This window comes from Schistocerca serialis, chromosome 4 (genome assembly GCF_023864345.2).
Source record: "Schistocerca serialis cubense isolate TAMUIC-IGC-003099 chromosome 4, iqSchSeri2.2, whole genome shotgun sequence".
Taxonomy (NCBI): Eukaryota; Metazoa; Arthropoda; class Insecta; order Orthoptera; family Acrididae; genus Schistocerca; species Schistocerca serialis.
Window position 1 is genome coordinate 227,154,220 of NC_064641.1, and position 24,355 is coordinate 227,178,574.

Here is a 24,355-nt window from a genome sequence, read left to right on the forward strand (position 1 = left end):
GTCCACAGATTCTGAACTATATCCCAGTTATGATATTTTTATTCTCATGATGGCGCAAGCTCACTCTTTCTTGGATTAAACTTATCATTTTCTCACATTCCATACTTCACGTTTAAGAATGTTGGTAGATTTGGCTGAAGAAAACAAACTGATCTGAATTTCTCTGACTGTTGCCTGAAATATGTACATTTGGATTATGATATTGGCTCCAGTACGACAGGGCTCATAATGACGTACTGATTTGGAAGGATTGGCCATTGGCAGAATCCACCAATTTCTGTGCCACTGTGACTGCAGCCTAAGAGGTAGTTTTAAAGTTGTTCCCATAAACAAAATACACTTGTAATCCAGGTGGAAATGGTACAGTCACATAACTCGAAGGTCTGATGACCAAACTGTGTGTGTGTGTGTGTGTGTGTGTGGGGGGGGGGGGGGGGGGGGGGGGAGGGGGGGGGGACCCTTTCCTTGGCTACAAAGAGGAGAGTGAGAGAAACACCTCAAACCAGCTGGCTGACAAATGGCCAAAGTGATATGAAGAATCTTATTGAAATGGTGATGGTGTGTGATAGAATTGGACATGACCTTGTTGAAGGTGATTTAGAAGAATCACAGGAAATGTAAATCATCCTGGTATTCATTCAAGGTGATACGGAGGAACCACAGGAAATGTAAGTCAGAATACCTTGGTAGAGATTTCAATACTAGTTTTCTCAAATATTTCATGACGCAGAATGGATGAGTGAACTACTTATGCAAAAATAAGCATGAAGTTTAAAGTTAATAAACAAACGAGTTTAAGAAACTTAAGAATGAAGGCAGGAGTTTAACTTCCCACGAATGGCTAGGTTAATAGCAAAACCCTAAAAAATTTGCGATTTACAGTAAATGCAAATATAAATGTGAATTCTGCCCCAAAATGCAAAACATGAAATTACCTAATAAACATTACTTCACAGCAAACTGAATCCAGGTGAACTATTTTCTCAAAGGCAGTTTGCAACAGCTTTATTTTCTGCATACAAATACTGAAATGTACTGTTTTGTTACTGGTATTCCAAATCATTTAGTGAAGACAAATTTTTGAAGGTAATATGTGTAAGAAAGCATTTGCAAAATAAAAATAGAGCACGATAACAACAATATGTCAATGCACTTGATGCTCTGGTGTCATGCCAGATGTGTGTGGTTGGACGATTTGCATAAGATACATGCCACGTAATGCAACCTTGGACTCAACCGTGGGACCTTGCATCATAAAACAAAGAAACATACATTTGTCTGTGATCTGAACTTCAAAAGCTGTTATAATGTGGACACTTCAGCATGGCCATTTTAGGTGTTGGGTGTTTTGAACTGTGGTTGTGTCAAACACCAGTAAAGATCAGGCCTGAACTGCCTTATTTTTGACACTGCCTTATTTTTGACACTGCCAGCAAAAGGAAGCAATTGTGCAGTAGCTGTTACTGGAGGCTTTGCATTGTTCTCGGTTGCTTTCTCTTTTCTTATTTGGAAATGAGTGAAGAAACTAATCCCGGTCCATCACCATCACAGAGTTCAGTTTCAACCCTCAAAACACCTGAAGGGATCACTGATCCCTGCGACCATGTGTCGAATTCTGCTTGCGCAGAAATGCAGAACACTGGTATAGGCTGGCTGCCCTGCCAATGGGTTGTTTCCTCACACTGCTCCCTCTCCTGTGGAGGTCTAAATTCTAATTTGTTTACGGTCATGGTCGAATGCCACTTTACAATGTCTGCACTCTGCACTGTAGTGTAACCAGAAAAGAAGACCTCTTAAAATATTTGAGTCTTCCCTTTATGTGTGAATATAGTTATTTTCAGTTCTACTTGTACATTAAGTACCTTTCTGGTTCTATCTGTACAACTGTCAAGTGTGAGTCAAAAGGCTATGAATGCCCATTACAGGTCAAATCAATATTCTGCAGATTTTGTAATTAATGGATTAGTTTTCAAAAAACATATAATTTTGAGATATCAGAGGAATGAAAATTGAGCAGCTTCTCAACAATAATTTGTTGAAAGCTGTGTAGAACCAAAATGAGGAAACAAGCAAAGGTAATTTCAGAAAAGTATTGTTGAGGTTTTCGCAAAAGTGAACATTACAGCCAAAAAGCTCCCAAATTGCCACTTCTTTTTTACAGTCAATTTCAAAGCACTAAGGCTTTGATTTCAGGAAAATAGCACAACAACCTTTTAAATTTGTACATATAATCATTTTTAAAAAGTTAGATGTGAATTTCACGAACAACAGATATAACTTTCGACACAAAAGATATACTACATTTTCAGGTCACTAGTTATTTGACAAGGTAACACCACAACACGAATTTAGACAGTCATGAAGACGTCCTTTACTGATTTTTTTTTATTCATGTCCAAGGTTTGGAGTTGAGTTTTACAGTCTACAAAAAAGCCTTTAAAAAGTACCCACAGGCAAAACATGAGTATCACAGCTGATGTCTATGACTAAACCTTCCTGTGATGGTGCTCTGTTTTGATTTTATTTTCGATTCATTCATTTATTGTGTTCCGTGGGTTCTATTGAGAAGGATAACCCACAGGGATGTGGAACAGGTCAGTATATACATTAACAAAAGTGAAAGAGCTCTTAGAAACTTAAATCTGTGCATTGCATTAACAATGAACTATCATTACATTACTTAACCTTTGAATGGGGGCACCTATGTATAAAGTGTACCAAACACAAATTAAATCATTTTGCACCATTCCACTGTTGTTTCACAATGGTGAGCCCATACTTATTCCTTCGTTACTGCTTCAGGTAACACAATGATAGATTGTGTTGTCATATATTCAAGTGAGCAGGAATGATGTAAAACATGCAGCAAACTAGATCAGAAAAAAATTTATGATCCGTGCAAGAAAATGACCCACATTACAAGCTAGCACCACAATCCCACAATTAGGCAGTTGTCTATGAGATAATGACTAATTGCATAAGTGGCCAGTGATATAATGAAAGTTTATTTCATTACTGTTTAATTACACAGAGTTTTAATGCATATTTTGAAAGTTTATCATTGTTCAATTAAACTAAGATTAAACTATGATTTTTCTCTTACATGTTTACCCTGGTAACATAGAGACAGATATTCTTTACACGTGCACAAAGTACGCTGCACACCCACTTCTTAGCATAAAACTTGTCATGTTTGCTTATTCCACCACAATGAACACTAAAGTAGCTAAAGGCCCTCACCATACCTAAGCTAATATGGAGACCAACGCTAAATGTTCTACACACATCCTGAAACACACACTACAGGCAGATGCAGCAGAATGGCAGTGCTTGCTAGAGCATCACATGGTAAACTGTTTCTTGTTATTGCACACTGGCCTGCTACCTAGCTTCTTATGTGAACAAATGTAGTGGGCATTGAAGATATTACAGTTCTTGAACCATTGTTTAAAGTCACTGGACGAAAATTTATGTAGGTAAAAAACGAGAGCGGGCCACTACTCTGCCTTGTGGGGGGCCCAGATGTAATTTTCCCCTTTTCTGAGGTTAGTTCATTCCAGTGATACAACTATTGCTGAATACTCTGAGCAGCCAGAATATTATGACCATGAACCTACTATCGATATAAACTCATACTGGCAGTAGCAGAGTCTCCTGGCGAGGAATGATTGCTAGTCATCCACACACATGGTGCACGCAGTATCAGTGAGTGTGCTGTCCATACTTAGAATGGGAAAAAAATGTGCAATCTATCTGAGTTTGACCGTGGGCAGATTGTGATGGCCTGGATGCTCAGCATGAGCATTTCAAAAACTGCACAACATGTCGGGTGTTTGAGAAATGCTGTGGTGACTGTCTTCAACACATGGCAAAACCAAGGTGAAACTACATCCAGACGTCGTGGGATTGGGCGGCCAGCCCCTCATTACAGATGTTGGGTACTGTAGGCTGGACAGACTGGTAAAATGGGACAAGCAGCAAACTGTGGCAGAAATAACATAAGATTTTCATGCTAGGCTGAGTACAAGTATGAACACTCAGTGCACCAAACACTCCTAAAAATGGGCCTCTGCAGCCAACAAACCATGCATGTGCCAAAGTTAACACTATGACACTGGCAACTACATCAGAAATGAGCACGTGACCGTCGGCACTGGACGTTGGCGCAGTGGTGGAGAGCTGGAGTGTTGCAGGGTCTGGTGAATCCCGAGACTTCCTTCATCGTGCCAATGAGTTTGCACAACTCTGGCCTCTTTCAGGGGAATAGCTCCTTGACAACCATGCTGTGGGATGGAGACAAGCTGACAGCAGCTCCATTATGCTGTGGGGAATATTCACATGGGCATTCATGGGCCCAGTGGATCTCATGCAAGGCACCTTTCTGGCCAAGGAGTATCATACACTGGTTGCAAACCACGTACACCCCTTCATAACAATCAGTGGGTTTTTTCAACATGATAACGCGCCACGTCACAAGACCAGGAGTGTGATGGAGCAGTTCGAGGAACACAGTGGCGAGTTCCAATTGATGTGCTTGCCCTCCTTGAACACACCTGGGATGTGATTGAACATCATGTCAGAGCTCATCGCCCCCCCACACCCTCTCCCCAGAATTTACGGGAATTAGGCGACTTGTGTATGCAGATGTGGTGCAACTACCTCCAGCTATCTACCAAGGCCTCATTGCTTCCATGTCACAACAGGTCACCAATGTTATCGATGCCAAAGGTGGAGATACTGCCTAGCAGGTAGGTGGTCATCATGTTCTGGCTGATCAGTGTAAATCATATATGCTTAACTCTGTGTGGCAAGCCTAAGCACATCACAGCATACTGTGTCCAAAATGCAATAAAATATATACCTGGAATTCATTGAAGCAAAATGGCAAGCTTCCTAGATTACCCTCGTATCTGCAGTCTGATGTAAATCAGAAACATCATGTCTTCAAGTTGTCATTCAAAATCCAGCAGGACAGATCTGAATAATTTTATTCCTACAAGAAATAATACTGAAAGAGATACCCACCTTTGTTGCTAAATATATGGACATTGGTAGCAGGTTCATGAGGCGGTCATCAAAAATAACTTGGCCACCAAAATGCAGTATGATGTAGCAAGCAAGTAAAAGACCAAGTTTGACTAGGTAGTTCTGATCTGACTGCAAGATTATGCCAATCAGGTAGAAAACAAGAAACGGTGTTGAGACCATGCACCAGAAACGGAGCCGCTAGAGAAATGCAAACACATACACATGTAGTAACATATTCACTTAGATTATATATAACATATCATACAGTATGTAAACACTGTTTGACATTAATGGTAATTATTGTATGAAGCAAGTATCATACGATAATTACCGTTAATGTCAAACAGCTACACTGGAAATTATGCACAGGTAGTCTACAAGTCTATAATTTATTTTTATAAGCATTTTTTTATTTATGCTGCATGGCACAACTTTTATAAAAGAATGGGCATGTTGATGGGATACATCCTGAGCCACCAAGGAATATTGCAGAGGCAGGCCAAGGCTTGAATACAGGAAGTAGTTCGAAATGAATGTAGGATGCAGTAATTACTTAAAGACTAAAAGTTTTATACACTATACACTAACAAGAAGAGCTGCATCTAACCAGTCTGCAACTTCAAAATAACTCATACCTTGTCTCGGGTAAATTTATAGCAAGGATTTCTCCTGTTTGTCACCGATACTTCTTGAATTTTTTCTCTAACTTTCTTCCCTACCCAAGGTGCATTTTGAAACATTGCTAACATTGTGTATGGAGAATCTCCCTGAAAAGGTAACAGTAAGAATAATAATAATAATAATAATAATTTGTCAATTTCTTAGACACTGTGTTGTTATATAGACAGGAGAGTTGGATTTTTCACAATGTACTCAAAACAAAATGAGGTAACACTGCCCCGTCAAAATACAATGATCGTAATAAGCTAATCAACTACACAGTTGTTTCATACTATTCATTTCCTGCAATTAAAGGGATCACATCTCACATACCTGCATGTTAGTAATATCCAGACTGGCACCATGCAAAATAAGTGTACTAATTGCAGTATGATTTTGGGCCAGAATAGCCCAATGGAGTGCAGTATTACCATGTAGCTTGTCTTGAATTGATGTACATGCTCCAAAGGTCAACAGCAGGCGAGTTGGATCTAAGCTTCAACATATAAACATGAAAATTTATTACTTTTGGTTAACTGTCAATTAAATGTCAAAAGCACACACATTAACAAAATCTCAGAAAATCTAAACCAAACTGTCTTACTCAGGGTTTTCAGTCACATACCCCTCCTTTCTTCATGGTCTTATACTAATTTAGCAGAACCCTTCAGTACATACCTGATACTGAGACACATAAAAAATAAACATTAAAATGTATAAATATAAAATCTCACACTCTGTGAATTCACAACTACAGCCCCACACACAAACACATTCTAATGGAATAGAAAGTTCAGCACATGTAAAAGAATTGTTAACTGCATTGGATGAAGATGACATGGACAGTTGCTGAAATACTCACCAGAAAAATGAAACTATCAACCAGTTGGAAACTTTAAAGTATATCTTCTATTTTGATCTCATTTATTTTACATAGATTCACTACATTTTGTAAGCTGTCTCCATGACTACAGTCCGATAACCACCGTATTCTCAATTTCTTTACCTATCTTTCTGTGTTTCAGAACCTTTTCTCTGGCTTTGGTTGAGATCTTTCTTGGCAAATCTGCTTGTATTTCACAGAAAAATCTTTTTTATGCATTGGTAAATGTGAAATAGAAGAATTAATCCTACTTCTTAGCAGTACCACAGTAAACAGTGTTTTTTTCTGAATTTGAAATCAATAAACCAATAATGTCTTTATTCTTTCCTTAAGTGTGAAGCACTTCAGGAAGGAAACTAGTGCTGAATGACTGGAACAGTTTTCTTTACGTCACCACACGTATCAGAAAACTTCATTCATTAAATGAGCATTATACTTGCCTTCAGGAGGAAATTCCAAGTCTTGCCAATAATACACATACAAAAGTACAAAAAAGTATCCCAGTTTTAGGAAGTTATTTCCTTATCTGGGGTAAATTAGAAAAATGTGACAGGTCGCTTAGCCCCCAGCTTTCATCATTTGACAATTTCTCTTCCATGCTAAGTAATCTATTCTTATTGTTTGGTTACCCATCTCCACTGTTTGTCAGTCTATCCACATTGTCTGGCAATCTACTTTGACTGTTCAGCACATATTTTTACTGTTTGAAAATCCACTTCTACTTCCACTGTGGCACTGTCGAACAATTTTCTCTTGTTTAGGTACTGGTTTTCTCAATCTATTGACATTTTCCCTACTCCTTATAGTCGCATTTCATTCTTGGGGGTTGTTAAAGTGCATATAGTGACTATTATTTTATACTCTATTCTTATCCTAGCAGCTAGTCTGCCGATATACAGAAACTCGTCAGCTTGTGTTACTTTTCTGTTTATAGTGCAACTTTCAGCACTCTAAAGCAACTCTCCTTTTTTCATCACCTCATCATGCTCCCTAATGCTACACCTCAATAGCTCCACTCATTCCGCAACCAACAGTATCATGCAATTTTCCTTCAGTTCTGTTTAAACTTTGGTATTACTCCTAAAAGCCCCAGCTTAAAAGTTCATCTCTGCTTGCAATCTATCTTTCCACCAGTCTCCTTTTCCATTCCAAAACGATCAATCCTCAGATGTTAACTCACTCTTTCCTTGGCCTATAAATTACCTTTGGGAACTACTACTTCCAACAGCTGCTGTCTCTGTTCAAAATGCACCATCTTTCAGCCCCTGGGCCTGCCAGCACATTCAGAATAATTCTCCACAAAATCAGCTGCCCCATTTTTGCTGCCCCGGTATGCGCATCATGTGTCTCATTCTTGATCTGGGGTAAGACTGACTTGCCCGTCCTTTCTAGCTTTCTCAAACATGTTCCTCTTCCCTCCCTGAGGAAGAAACTAACAGACCTGAAAGCAACAATAGCTTTTTTTTCTTAGATTTTTATCCCCTAAAGGCAAATACTGGCCAGTCAATATGTCTCCTTGTAATTTTTATAGTTTTCAAATTTGAACCTCCAAGAAAGGGCTTAAAATAATGCCTGTGCTCACTATCCTGCATACGCAAGCAAATGGTGCAAGACTTACATGCTAGGGACATAAAGGCACTCAGTTATGGTTACCACACAGCATATTCAACAACAAAAAAATGGTTCAAATGGCTCTGAGCACTATGGGACTCAACTGCTGAGGTCATTAGTCCCCTAGAACTTAGAACTAGTTAAACCTAACTAACCTAAGGACATCACAAACATCCATGCCCGAGGCACGATTCGAACCTGCGACCGTAGCGGTCTTGTGGTTCCAGACTGCAGCGCCTTTAACCGCACGGCCATGTAATTCAACAACAGTCGCTGGTGGAAAACTGTATGGGTTCACAAAGTGGGGCCACAATTTATTGATCTAACTATATTTCAAATAATCAACTGCAATGCAATGTCAATCTATGACATAGCAAACAGGTGTAGAGACTGTGCTATACAAAGACATGCAAAGGATATTATGTTAAGCAATGGAATGAGCAAAGAATCACTCATGTATTAGAGGCCTTCAGTGGTATACGCACTCATAACGAACAAGATGAGCATGATGGCTCAACTTACAAACTTCTCGTAACCCCCCCCCCCCCCCCATATCATTTTAAGAACATAATGTGTCACTTTCTTAATTGTACAATTAAAAATTTTACTAATCTTGCTCTGAAATGTAGCAATTAATGATGAGGAAACAGTAAGTAATTATGGTCGGATCATCTTTATTATCAGTCAAACTCACCAATTTCCGTATTTTATTCTTTATAAAGTACTTGAGAGTTACTCATCCTTCACACATGTTGAAAAGTAAATTGTACAGTCTTTACTAGTACCTCAGAAAAACTAGTTTGGAAGACTGAGCAATTTATTTATTTATTTATTTTGTTTATAGGAAGAATGACAGAAACACTGAAGACATCAAAAAGTGATAAACATTAGTGGCAAGCAAACACAGTGCATTAGATTTGCCTATGATATTTAATATTAGCAGAGTCAGTAATGGACACAGATTATACATTAAGTATTTTGACTTCTGCAGTGACCAACCATAAGCTACGGATAAACACAAATAAAACAAAACTGATTGCAATAAATTAGAAAGACACGTGAGAAACAAAACTAAGACAGGAAATGCAATCTAAAGGAAGTAAATGAGACCTGTTAGTTGGGTAGTACAGTAATTTACGGTAAAGAGTAAAAAAGAATAATCGCTGTGATCATGCAGATATTGGTAAATAAAAGGACAGTTATTTGTAATGTTTTAAACTACTGTTGTGAATCATAAACTCTGAGAAAATGGGAGAGGGAAAAAATTAGAGGTGCATATGGAGAAGAGTTACAAAAACATACACTTGATTTGAAAGAAACTCCAATAGGCAAATACTAAAAGAGATTAACCAAACTGTGTGTTGAATGACACTTTATGTTACAGAAAGATTGGTGAAATGGATACCTGGTTTAACACAATAAATAAATAATGGTGTGAAAATTCTGGGGAGAAAATCTCAATGCACACTGTAAGGGTACAGACGTCAATACTGTACTTTATGTATTTCATCTCCCCTTATTTATCTCTCTCAGACCAGAGCAGCACAGATAGTATGGGAATGTCCCATAATCCAAGTTAAGTGTGGTTTTGGCACCAGCTGATTTGGTGCTTGGGAATGAGCTTATCAATCGGGTCATGGGTGAGTGTGTTGTGTAAAATCGGGTTCCAAAGTGTAATATTTGTGGATTAACATTAGTTTTGTATCTGCTGAGAAAAACTAGAATCTTTTTAAAGCAACTATACTGAATGTAAAAGCAATGGCTAACTCTTGCAGAACTCTGACAGCTTGGGTGTGGTTCCATACTTATCTTTATTTATATATAATAGAGAAGTAGTTGTGGTCATGAACTGTGTGAACTTTATATATCATAGGAATATTTTCTCTGGAGTTAAAGCATAATAAATTCAATGTCAATTATAAATTGCTTCCCATTGAATGGACTTTTCCATCATTTTCTTTTATGTGTAATAAGAAGCACAGTAAGGGTAGGAGTCCACATGTCACTTAGGCATGTGATTAGAAATTTTAATACTGCGAAGTGTGTCCTTGGAAGTAATTCTGTCCACTGAATGCTGTCCAAATATTCTGAGTCCAATGTCAAAGAAATATGACAGCAAATCATTCAGAACCTACTCTGAATAACAAATACCAAATATGCAGCTTACACCCATACCATAAAGTGTTCATCAGGAAATAAAGTACAGTAATTACTTTAGAAATGTGGAATTACAAAAGAATGCTGAAACTTAACACCCGACACAGGCGAAAATGTAGCTGTTGCACGAGACACAGTTTGCATTTCAGTGCAACTGCTTTGTCCTGCAATGTGGAAGCAGTTCCTTCATTTGTTGCTAAAGGGCAGTATTTATCAGGTATCTCATTCTGTTGTGCTTTAGTGGACTACAAAGAGGCTGCCATTTTTTTTTTTTTTTTTTGTGGTTGTGTACTAAAACTCGTATAAAAACCAGATTCCAGCTAGAAGAGTCGAAGAACATTAAAAGGAATGGAGTGTGACATGGTTGCAACCTATGCTCAGGAGTTATTCAAACCTGAACACTGAGCAATCTGTGAAGGAAACAAAGGAGAAATTTGAATGGAGACAACATGGTGTCGGGAGTAATCCCTGAGGAAAGCTGGCCCACACGTACTAGCAACAATGACACCACAATAAACGCGCCAAGGAATTCTAATTCTCTTTTGGTAGCGGTGGGGCCTGAGGATGGCAGTAATGTGCCTCCAAAACTAGCCATGCAAGACAATAAAGATAGTCTCTTGTTACAGTTGTGGTTGTACCTTTTCTCATAAAACTATGAGATTTTCTGATGGCGCTGCAATTCTCTCACAGGTAGAAAAAGACTTGAAAACATGGGCACATTTGCATAGATAACCTGCTAGCCACCATAAGGTGCATGGCGGAGGATACCCTGAACCACTATTAGTCATTTCCTTTCCTATTCCACTCGCAAATAGAGTGATGGAAAAACGACTGTCTATATGCCTCCATATGAGCCCTAATTTCTCATACCTTATCTTTGTGGTCCTTATGCGCAGTGCATGTTGGCGGCAGTAGAATCATTTGGCAGACAGCTTCAAATGCCGCTTCTCTAAATTTTCTCAATTGTGTTCTTCAAAAAGAATGCCACCTTCCCTCCAAGCATTCCCTTTTGAATTCCAAAAGCATCTCTGTAACACTTATGTGTTGTTCGAAACTACCGGTAACAAATCTAGCAGACCACCCCAAATTGCTCTGATGTCTTTCTTCAATCCGACCTGGTATGGAGCTCAAACACTTGAGCAGTACTCAAGAATAGGTCACACCAGTGTCCTATAGGTGGTTTCCTTTACAGATGAACCACTCTTTCCGAGAAATCTCCAAATAAACCAAGGTCAACCATCTGCCTTCTATAACACAGTTCTCACATGCTCATTCCATTTCATATCGCTTCATAATATTAAGCAGGACACCAGTAACACTGTATCCGAACATGACAGTTTGTTTTTCCTGCTCATCCACATTAACTTGCATTTTTCCACATTTAGAGCTACTTGTCATTCATCACACCAACTAGAAATTTTGTCTAACTCGTCTTGCACCTTCCTACAGACACTCACCATCAGTACCTTACCGTACATCACAGCAGCATTAGGAAACAACTGCAGGTTGCAACATTTATGTACATAGAGAACAACAGTGGTCCTATCACACTTCCACGGGGCACTCCTCACGATACCCTTGTCTTTGATGAACACTCACCACTACGGCAACATACTGGGTTCTATTAGTTAAGAAGCCTTCAAGCCACTCACACATCTGTGAACTTATTCCATATGCTGGTGCCTTCGTTAACATCCTGCAATGGGACTCAATGTCAAATGCTTTCCAGAAATCTAGAAATATGGAATCAGCCTGTTAGCCTCCATCCATAGTTCACCCATAATTGCTTACATCCACCTTATTGGAACTAAGTGATGTCAATTCACTGTCTAAGTGAGATTCTAACAACTGCTCATCTACCAGAAACACTCCCGTAGCCTTCTTGACTGGTTTATCAAGTTTCATAATCATAGTTGTTATAATGACATCATGATCGCTAATCCCCGTGTCTGTACTAACATTGTCAATAAGGTATGGCCTATTTGTAGCTACAAGGTATATGTTATTTCCACTGTGTGTGGGCTGCTGAGCTATCTGCTCAAGACAGTTTTCAGAAAACATGTTTAAAAGTATTCCACACATCTGTCTGTCTGTACCTTGCCCCCCCCCCCCCCCAAATGAATCCATAGTCATGCCAGTCTATACTCGATAGGTTAAAGTCGCCTCAAACTAGTATTGCATGATCTGGATATTCACATGCTACTGACCACAAACATTCTTTGAATGACTCTAGAACTGTCACAACGAACGGATGACCAGTAAAAACTTCCAACAATTAACTTGGTTTCACCAAGATCTGTTATACACAAACAGATAACTTACACACTAAACTTTGACCTCAATAGAGACAATATTTTTGTCAACTGCAATGAACACTCCCCCTACTATGGCCTCTAATCTGTCTTTCCAATATACATTCCATGACTCACTAACTATCTCAGAGCTTTCCACCTCAGGTTTCAGCCAGCTCTCAGTCCCAAGCATAATTTGAGTGTGATAACTTTCCTGGACGGCAGTAAATTTGGGAACTTTATTACAAATACTTAAGACAGTTTACTGCTAAAATTTTACAGTTGAAATTTCTTTCTTCTGAATGCTGTCCGGCTTCCCCTGCTGCATATTCACTTCACTGGCAAGTGTTCATCAGAGCACCTAGAACTACTGTCTAGCCTAAAAAACCCTCATGTGCACTCCACAAATACTCTGCTACCAGAGTAGCCACTTCTTTCGTGTAGAACACATCTGACCTATCAAGAGGAGTCCTGCAAATCCCCACACAATTATGCAGGTCTAGAAATCTGCAGCCAAGACCATCACAGAGTTGATGAAGCCTTTAGTATAGACCCTTCACTTGGCTCCAAATCAAAGGACCCTGATCAACTCTGGGAACAATGTTGAAAATTGTGAGCTCTGCTTACACCTCAAGCATGATACCAGCAGTCTTCACCACCTCCACCAGCCACCGGTAAGAACTTAGGATGGCATCAGAACCCATGCAACAGGCATCGTTAGTGCCTATGTGAGCCACAACTTGCAGATGGTTGAACTCCACATGCTTGATAGCTGCAGGCAAGGTCGCCTTCACATCACGGATGAGATTGCCCAGCAGACATACTGCGTGCACATTGCTTTCTTTCCAGCCTTGAAAGCTATCTGCCTAAGGGGCTCCATAATGCACCTAATGTTAATGGTAGTGGAATACTGTCAAATTAAATCAGACAAGCTGAAAGAATTAGAGTCTTGAATGATACACTAACAAGGGAACCTCCCCATCACACGCCCCTCAGATTTAGTTACAAGCTGGCACAGTGGATAGGCCTTGAAAAACTGAACACAGATCAGTCGAGAAAACAGGAAGAAGTTGTGTGGAACTATGTAAAAAAATAAGCAAACTATACAAACTGAGTAGTCCATGTGCAAGATACGCAACATCAAGGATACTATAAACTCAGGAGCGCCGTGGTCACGTGGTTAGCGTGAGCAGCTGCAAAACGAAAGGTCTTTGGTTCAAGCCTCCCTCGAGTGAAAAGTTTTAATTTTTTATTTTCAGACAATTATCAAAATTCAGGCACTCAAACATAATCAACTTCGCTCTCCAAAATTCCAGGTCATGTTCAGATTTGCTTGGCCACATGCAGGATTTGACGGTCTACACACGGAAAAATTTGAAAACATTAAAAACATATGTTTTGACAGAGCACAGGGAAAACTGTGCAACTGTGAAACTGTTGCATTCATTTGTTGCAGTTTATGTGACAAACTCATATGTTTTCATCACTTTTTTGGGAGTGATTATCACATCCACATGAAAACCTAAATCGGGCAAGGTAGAAGAATCTTTTTACCCATTTGCCAAGTGTACAAGTTAGATGGGTTGACAACATATTCCTGTCAGGTGACGCACATGCCGTCACCAGTGTTGTATAGAATATATCAGACGTGTTGTCCTGTGGAGGAATCGGTTGACCCATGACCTTGCGAGAAAATGTTTTCGGTGCCCATTGGAGAGGCACGTCCTTTCGTCTACTAATCGCACGGTTTTGCGGTGCGGTCGCAAAACACAGACACTAAACTTATTACAGTGAACAGAGACGTCAATGAACGAACGGACGGATCATAACTTTGCAAAAATAAAGAAAGTAAAATTTTCACTCGAGGGAAAACTTGAACCAAGGACCTCTCATTCCGGAGCTGCCAACGCTAAGCACGGGACCACGGCGCTCCTGAGGTCACAATATCCTTAATGTTGCCTATCTTGCGCATGGACTACTCAGTTCGTATATTTTGCTTATTTTTTTCATAGTTCCACACAACTTCTTCCTGTTTTCTCGATTGATCTGTGTCCAGTTTTTCAAGGCCTATCCACTGTGCCAACTTACAACAAAATCTGAGGGGTGTGTGATGGGGAGGTTCCCTTGTCAGAGTAGTAGATGGATTTTGTTATTTGAGCAGCAAAATTACTGATGATGACCAAAGTAAAGATCATATAAAATGCAGACTGGCAACAAAATGAAAAGTGTTTCTGAAAAAGAGAGAATTCCTTATTAGTAAATATAAATTTAAATTTTACAATGTCATTTTTGAAGGTATAATCTGGACTGTACCCTTGTACAGAAGCAAAGTCTTATTAACTGAACTGTACCCTTGTACGGATGTAAAATATAGACAACAAACAGATCAAACAAGAAGAGAATACCAACTTCTCAACTGTAGTGCTACAAAAGAATTCTGAATTTAGATGGAATATGGGAGAACTAACAAAGAGGTACTGAATCAAACTGGGAAAAAATAAATTTATGGACAACTTGACCAAAATAAAGGATCAATTGATAGCGCACACCCACAGGCATCAAGAAAGCATTAATTTGGTAATGGAATGATACGTGGCGGTAAAAAACATAAGGGGAGGCAAAAGCCTGACTTCAGTAAGCAGGTTTAATTGGACGTAGTTTGCCATGAAGACGCACTTGTGTAGGTTAGCTTAATGTAGAGAACTGCATCAAATCAGTCTTTCAACTGAAGATCACAACATCAACAGAAAGGTGGAAACAGCAAGTAACAAGCTGACAGAGTCGGAGATCAAAGATATTTCATACAGAGATTCAGGATCAGATATAGAAGATAGAGAGAGAGACGAATTTGGCTTGCCAGATGAAAGTTCAGATACAATTTCAATATCGATTATTTAAGTAAAGTTAATTGTGACATCTGATAACAGGCTCCTTGATATTAATCTAAATGGATATCACGTAAAATCCATTTTTATACAAAGACATGTTTATAATAACAGTACAACATTGATTCCACAGATACAATGCAATCCTGAAATTGTATTCTAGGCTTCCTGTAAGAAAGCCACATTCTGAATGTTGAAACCAATGAAATTCCTCACCCTATTTTGCTACCACAAAATGAGACCCTATGACCATTTAAACCATTATATAGTAACAGGTTACAAAGGAGAGCTATTAATTCACATATGTGAATCACATATTAACGAAGGTAGCTATGGAGCAATATTAAAATTGAATTAAATGACTTCTTTCAAAAGCGATGTTCATTCCCGATGCTGGGGGCCAAAAGACCTTGTTTTACATACATCAGCTGATTTATCACTACTAAAATATTAAAAATAATATTTAAATTTTCCATAACTTTGGAAATATTAAAGACTTGTGATATCCAAGACCAGTTTTGGAATCATCACAAATATTCCTTTAAGATTAAACACTTTACACATTATTTTGCAGAGGTCACATTTATTTTATTTTGGTAAGATGGAAGAACTTGTTGAGGAAAGAATGGTGGTCTCAACTATTATTGCTACCACATTAATAGGCACTCCAACAAATTTAGTATGCAAACGAAAAACTCTTTTGAGTTCAGACTAATATCAATTAAAATATCACTAGCCATTAGGCAGTCAGTTCTACTATGCAGTACATATTTGTACTTCATTTTTATGATGTCACATCAACTGTTGTTAGAGAAAGGTTTATAAATAGATTTTAGACAGATGCTAAAGGACAGTTCAGGGTGAACTGACATTGTGGTAGGTCGTGTAAATCCATAACACTTTTACTTCTGCGAATTCCATCTAAGTATAAGTTGGCAACAGTGTGAAAACTCTCCAGAATGAGATTTTCACTCTGCAGCAGAGTGTGCGATGATATGAAACTTCCTGGCAGCTCCTGTAAAGTTTGGAAGGTAGGAGATGAGATACTGGCAGAAGTAAAGCTGTGAGTACCAGGCGTGAGTCGTGCTTCGGTAGCTCAGATGGTAGAGCACTTGCCCGCGAAAGGCAAAGGTCCCGAGTTCGAGTCTCGGTCGGGCACACAGTTTTAATCTGCCAGGAAGTTTCAGTGTGAAAACTGGTTGATGTCTGTTGCTGCTGTGAAACTCTTGTTTACTGTGTTTACAAAATAAATATTGTGGTGTGAATACATGGTTTTGGCTTATTAGTTTGTAGTAACCAAGTAACACACAAAGCCCATCATAGTGACACATATATGGCTTTATTCATAAACCTCTGAGCAATAACAGAAATAAGCCTCTTGTGACTCCATACCGAACAAGACAAAATAATAATGTGCACGCTTCCTACAGGTGGCCTCTAGTGGCTGGCCTGCACTGATACAGTTGGCAGTTGATTTAAGTACATACGGGCAGCGACACTACATTCAGCACACAGACACGTACTAGTAGCAGGATACGGCATTTACATAGCACAGGGCACAAATGAATTCTGGAATCAGAACTGTGGAATGGACTGCAGCCATTTTAATTCATCAATATGTTATTAATGAAATCTGTAAGTTAGACTGGTGGTGTCATTGAATGGGGGCTCGGAAATAAATTTTTTATCGACCCCAAGCACAGAAAAAGGCACAAAGTGTGAGGGGTGATTCACGTACTTCTGTGTTTTGGCTGCATGTAAATGAGTAGTTCATTCCCAGATTCTGTACTGCAAACAGTATTCCTAACTTTGTTTCCACTGGTGTCTCACACACACACTGATCCAGCAGTCTCTCTACATCCAAACAATGGGTCATCACTTAGTTACTGTCTAGAGTTACAGATTTTTTATGACTGAATGATTTGAGAGTTCAAATCTGAAATGAATTGGTTTAATGGTAATAAAATTGTGATAATGAAAGGTACAGACAGCCCAAAAAAATTTGGCTGTTTTGAGTAGTACTTGTGCTCTGAGGGTTCCATAAAATCTTAATTACATATACTGAAACACTCTACAATTTTTGCCTGTTATTGAGGTAGCCACTGGTGAGATATCAGTTCCAGCCATTACGAGAGTTTTGAGAATGTTTTAATTTTAAGTTTGAAGTTGGATGACAAATGATAATTTTTTTCATGTGTTATAATAACAAATTAACAAGTCTCTGATTTTTTTCCTTTAGTTACATTGTTAATCCTTGCTTTTCACCAAAATTCATGATTCTAGGTCAACCTAAATTTCAACTTGAAACATCTATCCATTCTTGAGGAAAAAGATTTTTAACAGTCAGAAAGACAAACGGACAACAAAGTGATCCTGTAAGGATTCTGTTTTTACATAACAAGAACAAACACACACACACACACACACACACACGCACACACACACACACACACACACACACAAAGTCAGACACTCACCTTGTAACTTTGTATGCACTCCACATAAGGGGAGTCATTCCATTACGGTCTTGCATATTCATGTTGACACCTTTTGCTATAAAATATGCAACAATTGCTGTGTGACCAAACTGAGCTGCCAGATGAATACAGGAACATCCTTCTCCATCACGTAATGAGGGGTCTGCTCCGTACTGCATAAGCAATGTCACTGTACCGAGGTGGCCCTGCCTGACATAAACATACTGAAATACAGTTCAATGAAACACACTTTTTGTAAACAACAACAATTGTGACTCACCACATAGATGAGGTGTTGAATCAGATATGCTCAAAGGAAAAGAATGCTAGAAATACTTCTAACTTTTGGACAAGGTCCTTCTTCAGATATAAAAAAACACACAAACAGTCACAGAAACAAAACTCCCGCACACATGGCCACTGACTCTTGACCCTACAGCGCACTGTGAGTTGACTCCACTTATTTGAATGTGATATTTCTAGTGTTCTTTTTCAATGTGCCTGTCTGCATCTCAGTGCCTCCTCAATGCAGTGAGTAGCAATCTGTCTACCTTTCCGTATTGTTGTTATTCCACCCTGGACTTCCCATTGTAACAGTTTTTTTAAAAAAATACATATAATTTTTTTCCTGACAATTTTTTCAGTGTTAATAACAGTAACTGAGACAGAACTGCACAAAGAGCAGAACTGCAAAACAAAACATATTACAAGATGATAGCTCAATTGAGATAAAATGCACACAATACTAACACTAGTTGCACAACACCATCTACAACTGTTGTCACAATAAAGTTAACAAACTCACCCAGTTTCATAATGATTGGAGGGGAGGGGGGAGGGGATGTTCATATTTACAGAACTGTTTGGGAAAGAAAGGCAAATATTCCAAAACACATTCACAACTATGTCACAGGAAGATATTTCAGCACTCCTGACACAGGAATGTATAGATGTACAATTTGTTCAAAATACTTTAGGACTCACTTGGGCAGGAGCATGGGATAGCAGAGAGCAGAATAGCCATATTCCACACACAATACATTCTTAATCTCACATTTGAAAAATTTCCACACACTCATACTATTCTACATATAGCAACAGATCTTGGATCTACATGTTCTGCAGGAACTGCACTTCATTTTCATTGAGAGATATTACAGGTTTATACAAATCCATTTCCTGATGATGATGATGATGATAATGCAGAATTTTTGACATGTTTTTATTGAATCTAGGTGAACATATGAGGTGTGATTGGAAAGTTTTAAGAATGGGCTTGTAAATGTACAATGGTGGTATTTACATGGTACTGTGATACATCTCCTTCAAAATAGTCCCCCTGAAGTCCCCTTCTGACTGAAAACACCAACTCCAGTGGTGTTTCCACTTTTGGAAACATTCCTGGAAATTTTTTTCATGAGGTTTGTTGAGGACACTCCCCATATTTGCCTGGATGTCTTCAATCGAGTCAAATCGCTTCCCTTTCAGTGAAAATTACAGTTTAGGAAACAGGTAGAAGTCCGCAGGGGACAAATCAGGGGAATATGGCGGTTGTGGAAGCACAGGAATTTTGAATTTGGTCAAAAATTCAACGATGGAGAAGGCACGATGAGCTGGAGCATTGTCATGGTGTAACACCCAACTCCTGTCTTTCCAAAATGTACGCCTTTTCTTTCGCACCTTTTCGCGCAATCTCTCTAGGACACATTTGTAGTATTCCTGGTTAATTGTTTGTCCTCCAGGGGTGAATTCATGATGCACAACACAGGTAGAATCGAAAAAAATCATCAACATTGTCTTCACCTTCGACTGACTTTGCCGTGCTTTTTTTGGTCATGGTGAACTTGGAGTCTTCCACTGCAAAGACTGCACTTTGGTTTCAAGATCATATCCATATACCCACAATTTGTCACCTGCAATTACCCTATTTAACAAATGTGGGTCTTTTTAGTCCAATTAATCTGTTCTTGGCACACTTCAAGTTGGTATTGTCTTTGGTAACCTGACAACACTTTTGGAATGAATTTTGCGAACACTCGGCACATGTTCAGATGTTCAGTTAAAACTGACTGAACGGCGTAGTGACTTAAGTTCATCAGCCATCTCTGTAATTGTAAGTCTACAATCAGGGCACATTAAGTCACAAACTTTCACAACATTTTCATTTGTTTTTGAGGTGGAGGGACAGCCGGACTGTGGTTCATCTTCAAATGATTCGTGGCCATTTTTAAATCTGTTGAACCAGACAAAAATATTTGACTGGCTCATACAATTATCTTAAAAAGCTGTTTTTAATAGTTTGTATGTATCAGAAGCTGATTTCAGGGTTTTAAAACAAAATTTCACACAAACTCATTGCTCCGTTTGTATGTCCATTTTCACGCAGACTCTGGCAACAAGCATAAACAGACCCGAATTCAACCAGCTGCCACAACAAACTGAATAAAGGAAACACAGTTTCCTGTCAGAGGGGATTCAAGGGCAAGGCAATGACTCACTCTCCACCTGCCGTGTACTTGACTGCCAAATCAGTAAGCAGTAGCAGATCCATTCTTAAAACTTTCCAATCACACCTTGCATATTGCTTTCCAAATCTTAAAATACAAATTCAATTGCTTCAAAGAGAAATTCATAACACTCTACAAAGTAAACCTATTATAGTTTCACCTTCCCTAAAAATTCATTTGCGTTTCATAAGAACCCATTTGAAAACCTTCAACTATGACTGAGTATGACAGGTATATCCAGTGTGTGAAGTAGCAACTGCAATACATATCCTGAATTTCCCACGACACAATGACAAGGGAAGTAAAGCATGCCTGCAGTAGTGAGTTCTCTCTTCAGTATTGTTAAAATTCATGCTCACTAGAATTACAGATAGTAGTATATGTCATTAATAAAAGTAGCCACTACAGCATCCGCTTCTCCACTGTGTGTCATTCTTTCTATGGAGGCCATTATGGTTGAGCACAAGGTGTGCCAGAAGATTCATGGATTTGTCCTGCGGTTTAAGTCCAGTTTCTCTGCAAATATTCTGAACCCATTTACATTTCACTAGGAAATGAAAATTGTCTAAGTGGTCAGGGTTTTCTTAATTTCTTCCCTTTTCTTTCTGCTAAAGTGAGCAGAATGCAGTTGTTAGAGAGTCATTTCATGAGTTTTTGATTCCCTAAGGCAGCTGCTAATCTAAAGAGGCTGTGTAAAGAATAACAGCATTATTTAAAGGTGGATAAACACAAGATAACACCTATAACAAGCAGAAAGAATCTGATAGCATTCAGTTGCAAGATCTTTTGTAGCTCGTCATTTTGTTTAAGTACCTGGGAATAATATTGTGAACTGATACAAAATGGGACAGACACATGAAATCAATAAAATGGAAGGCAAATTAGAGTCATTATGATGTAGACTTAACATACACCTCAACAGAAATTAGAAGGCACTGATAGGATCTTAAACAGGTCAATATACACCACACAAAAGTGCTAAGGAAACTTAAAATGGTGAATCTTCAGGTGATGTTCTCAAGAAACCTGGTTGGTTGGATGCAGAGAAATAGTACTTGAGGAAGACTGTGCAGCAGCTGTGTTGTCTCTTATCATGTATTTTAGAAAGGACCATGAGAATAAGATAAGATAGGTAAGAGCACACATGACTCGTATGGCCAGTCATTTTTCTCATTCTATATGTGAATGGAATAGAGCAAGGTTATGTTTGTAGTACCCTCTGTTATGCAATGACTTTTCCACAACATGTGCCATCAGAATCCTCCCCCCCCTCCCCCACCCCACTCTCTCTAACAACAACCTCTATGCATTACACAGACGGGAGTTGACCTTGCAACACATCCTTCAATCTCATAATCCTCCTGGCCTCTGACCCACATCCACATTCACCCTGCCACTCAATATGTACCCTGCCTGTGGACAGAGTGGTCTTACTGGTGCCAGATTCCTATGACTTATTAATTCCTTTGGCCCTTATGGTAGCGTAGGACATCCAGGTGAACTTGCCTACCCTCTGTCTTTGGTCATTTCCCTTGAATCTGCCCAGGCCTTTCCAACTCTCCTCATTTTCCCTTCCACTGTCCTCTTCTATGTAGCTGTATGCCTGCCTATTTTCCTTGTTCCCTGGGGATTCCATTCCAATGCCTTCTTCTCAATTGTTCTGTCTGGCTTTCTCAATGTAAGCCCCAGCCATCTCCACTTTCTCTCTTGTATTAACTGATTTGTTTTCCTCCAAAGCTCCACATTACTTATTTTTTCCGGCCACCAGATATTCATGATAAACTGGGGACACCTATTTACGAAGCTCTGCAATTGTGATGTTATCTTCTTGACTACTTCCCAACTTTCACTGGCGTATAGGATATATATTATTTTAATATATTATATTAAAAATATGAACAGGCAATGCCTCCTATCCCTATCTTCCACATATGATGCTTGTCCCTCCTAGCCAGCAACTGCCCTTTCTCAACATGGGGTGATGGCACATGTTGAGAAAGTCATTAAAATCAAGCATGTTATTTTCAGCAGCATGGCCTTTGGCACAGTTTGACAATGACCTTTCATTCATTCTGGTGGGCAGCTGGACTGTGGCATGCCCATTTTAACATTTTTCCCCTCACCTACTCCACCAATCACAACTCCCGCCTCTACTATTCAGTAACCTGTTACCTTCACTCCTTCAATTACTTATGTTTCATCAAGAGTTGCTGATACCTATAAGATTGAGAATTAAACTGTTTGCTGTGAACCAATTTTCAAGTGTCTCCCATTATTCTCCTAGTATGGACATGTTTGCACCCTTTATCATCAGCAGACATAACAGATTCTGATGATCCTTCCAATATCTTTAGTGAATTACTTATTTATGTCAAGGCTAGAACCGAGTGATGTAATGTACCTCAATGGACACAACATTTAATGTTCTCCCATTTTTCATTTAGTTATAGTCGTGTGGTATCATATGTTCATTTGACCCTCTAATTTCTATTGTTAAAATATAACTCCATCAATCCAAGGGGGCTGTCTTTAATGCCCATTTTAGTTCCCTTATCATTTTGATTTACATAGTCAAAGGCCTTGGCAAAATCATGGAAAATGCCAAGACGGTATTTCCCCCCCCCCCCCCCCCCCCCCAACTGAGTTCACAGCATTGTATATTGCTTTCTTTGCAGAGAATCTTTTATGAATGCTAAACTGAATATATGTTAAAAGCTTACAGTCAGACTAGTGGTTCAAAATCTGTTCAAAGCTACCTTTTCAAAATTTTTGAGAATACAGGTAAGAGGAAGAGTCATTTATTCTCTCTCTCTCTCTCTCTCTCTCTCTCTTCTCTCTTCTCTCTCTCTCTCTCTCTCTCTCTATTGTCTTGTATACTTGACTCGCTGCAAAAGGTAACACAAGTGGGGTTCTATCAAGTCATATTAAAAATCTGGTGTTTTGGCTGAAACAGAACAATAGCCAGAAGAGTTACTGCTTTTCAGTAACAATAATTTTTGTTATCACTTTAACAGGTGAACAGGAAAAACTTATGTTTGCTGGCAGAGTATACGAAATCCGTCTAAATAACTCTAGTGGATCTGCTTTCGATAGCTTATTTTTTTTCTCATGTTTTTCTGCTACTGTTACGAAAAAGTGATTAAATTTGCTGGACAATGACTTCAATCGACGATCTATCTTGCAGTTACTGTCATCAGCAATCTGAATATTATTTACCTCACAGAGTTAATTCATTTAATGCATAACAATTCTCCGAACTGCTTTTGCTTTGGTACAGGAATTTTTATTTTTTATGCATGGTGCATTGATTTTGTTTTTCTTGAGGCACTGCAGTGCACCTTGCATTACATTAGCTTTCCCCTCCCACAAAAGAAACTTTGCTCTCAAATGTTAGTCACCCTTCCACGCAGCATCCACTCCTGACTCCTAGTAAAGGAAAAATCAATTTATAGTGTTGTAACTGTGTGTCCTGGGTAAACTACTTTCCACTGTTCACCCAGGATTCTTACACAGAGTGTGAACGAATCAGAATTTACGATTATGTCAAACTGTCCCCTTCTTAACAATATATGTGATCATTAAATAAGATAACAGAATGTTCTGCAAAATTTATGTAATGTTTCTTCATTGTTAAATTAAAACACTTCTTACACTATCGATACATTTTCATTGGGGAGACGGAGAGAAAAAGTTTATGTAGATCAGTGCAGTCTTCTCTACAGTGATGCTGACTAATAGCAAATTATTATTTGTTCTTATACTCTTATGTCCGCAGCTCGTGGTCGTGCAGTAGCGTTCTCGCTTCCTACGCCTGGGTTCGATTCCCGACGGGGTCAGGGATTTTCTCTGCCTCGTG

General features: G+C 38.9%; 1 protein-coding gene across 1 annotated transcript in view; it reads right to left on the reverse strand.

The window, feature by feature from the left end:
* The window catches only part of LOC126473376 (palmitoyltransferase Hip14), a 155,874-nt gene that overhangs the window by 126,429 nt on the left and 5,090 nt on the right, over positions 1-24,355 (reverse strand). The window contains exons 4-7 of the mRNA XM_050100383.1: positions 17,993-18,202; positions 6,022-6,184; positions 5,664-5,795; positions 5,026-5,226 (exon numbers count right to left, since the gene is read on the reverse strand). Of these exons, the coding sequence (XP_049956340.1) occupies positions 5,026-5,226; positions 5,664-5,795; positions 6,022-6,184; positions 17,993-18,202 (706 nt within the window). The remainder of the gene's footprint in view (positions 1-5,025; positions 5,227-5,663; positions 5,796-6,021; positions 6,185-17,992; positions 18,203-24,355) is intronic.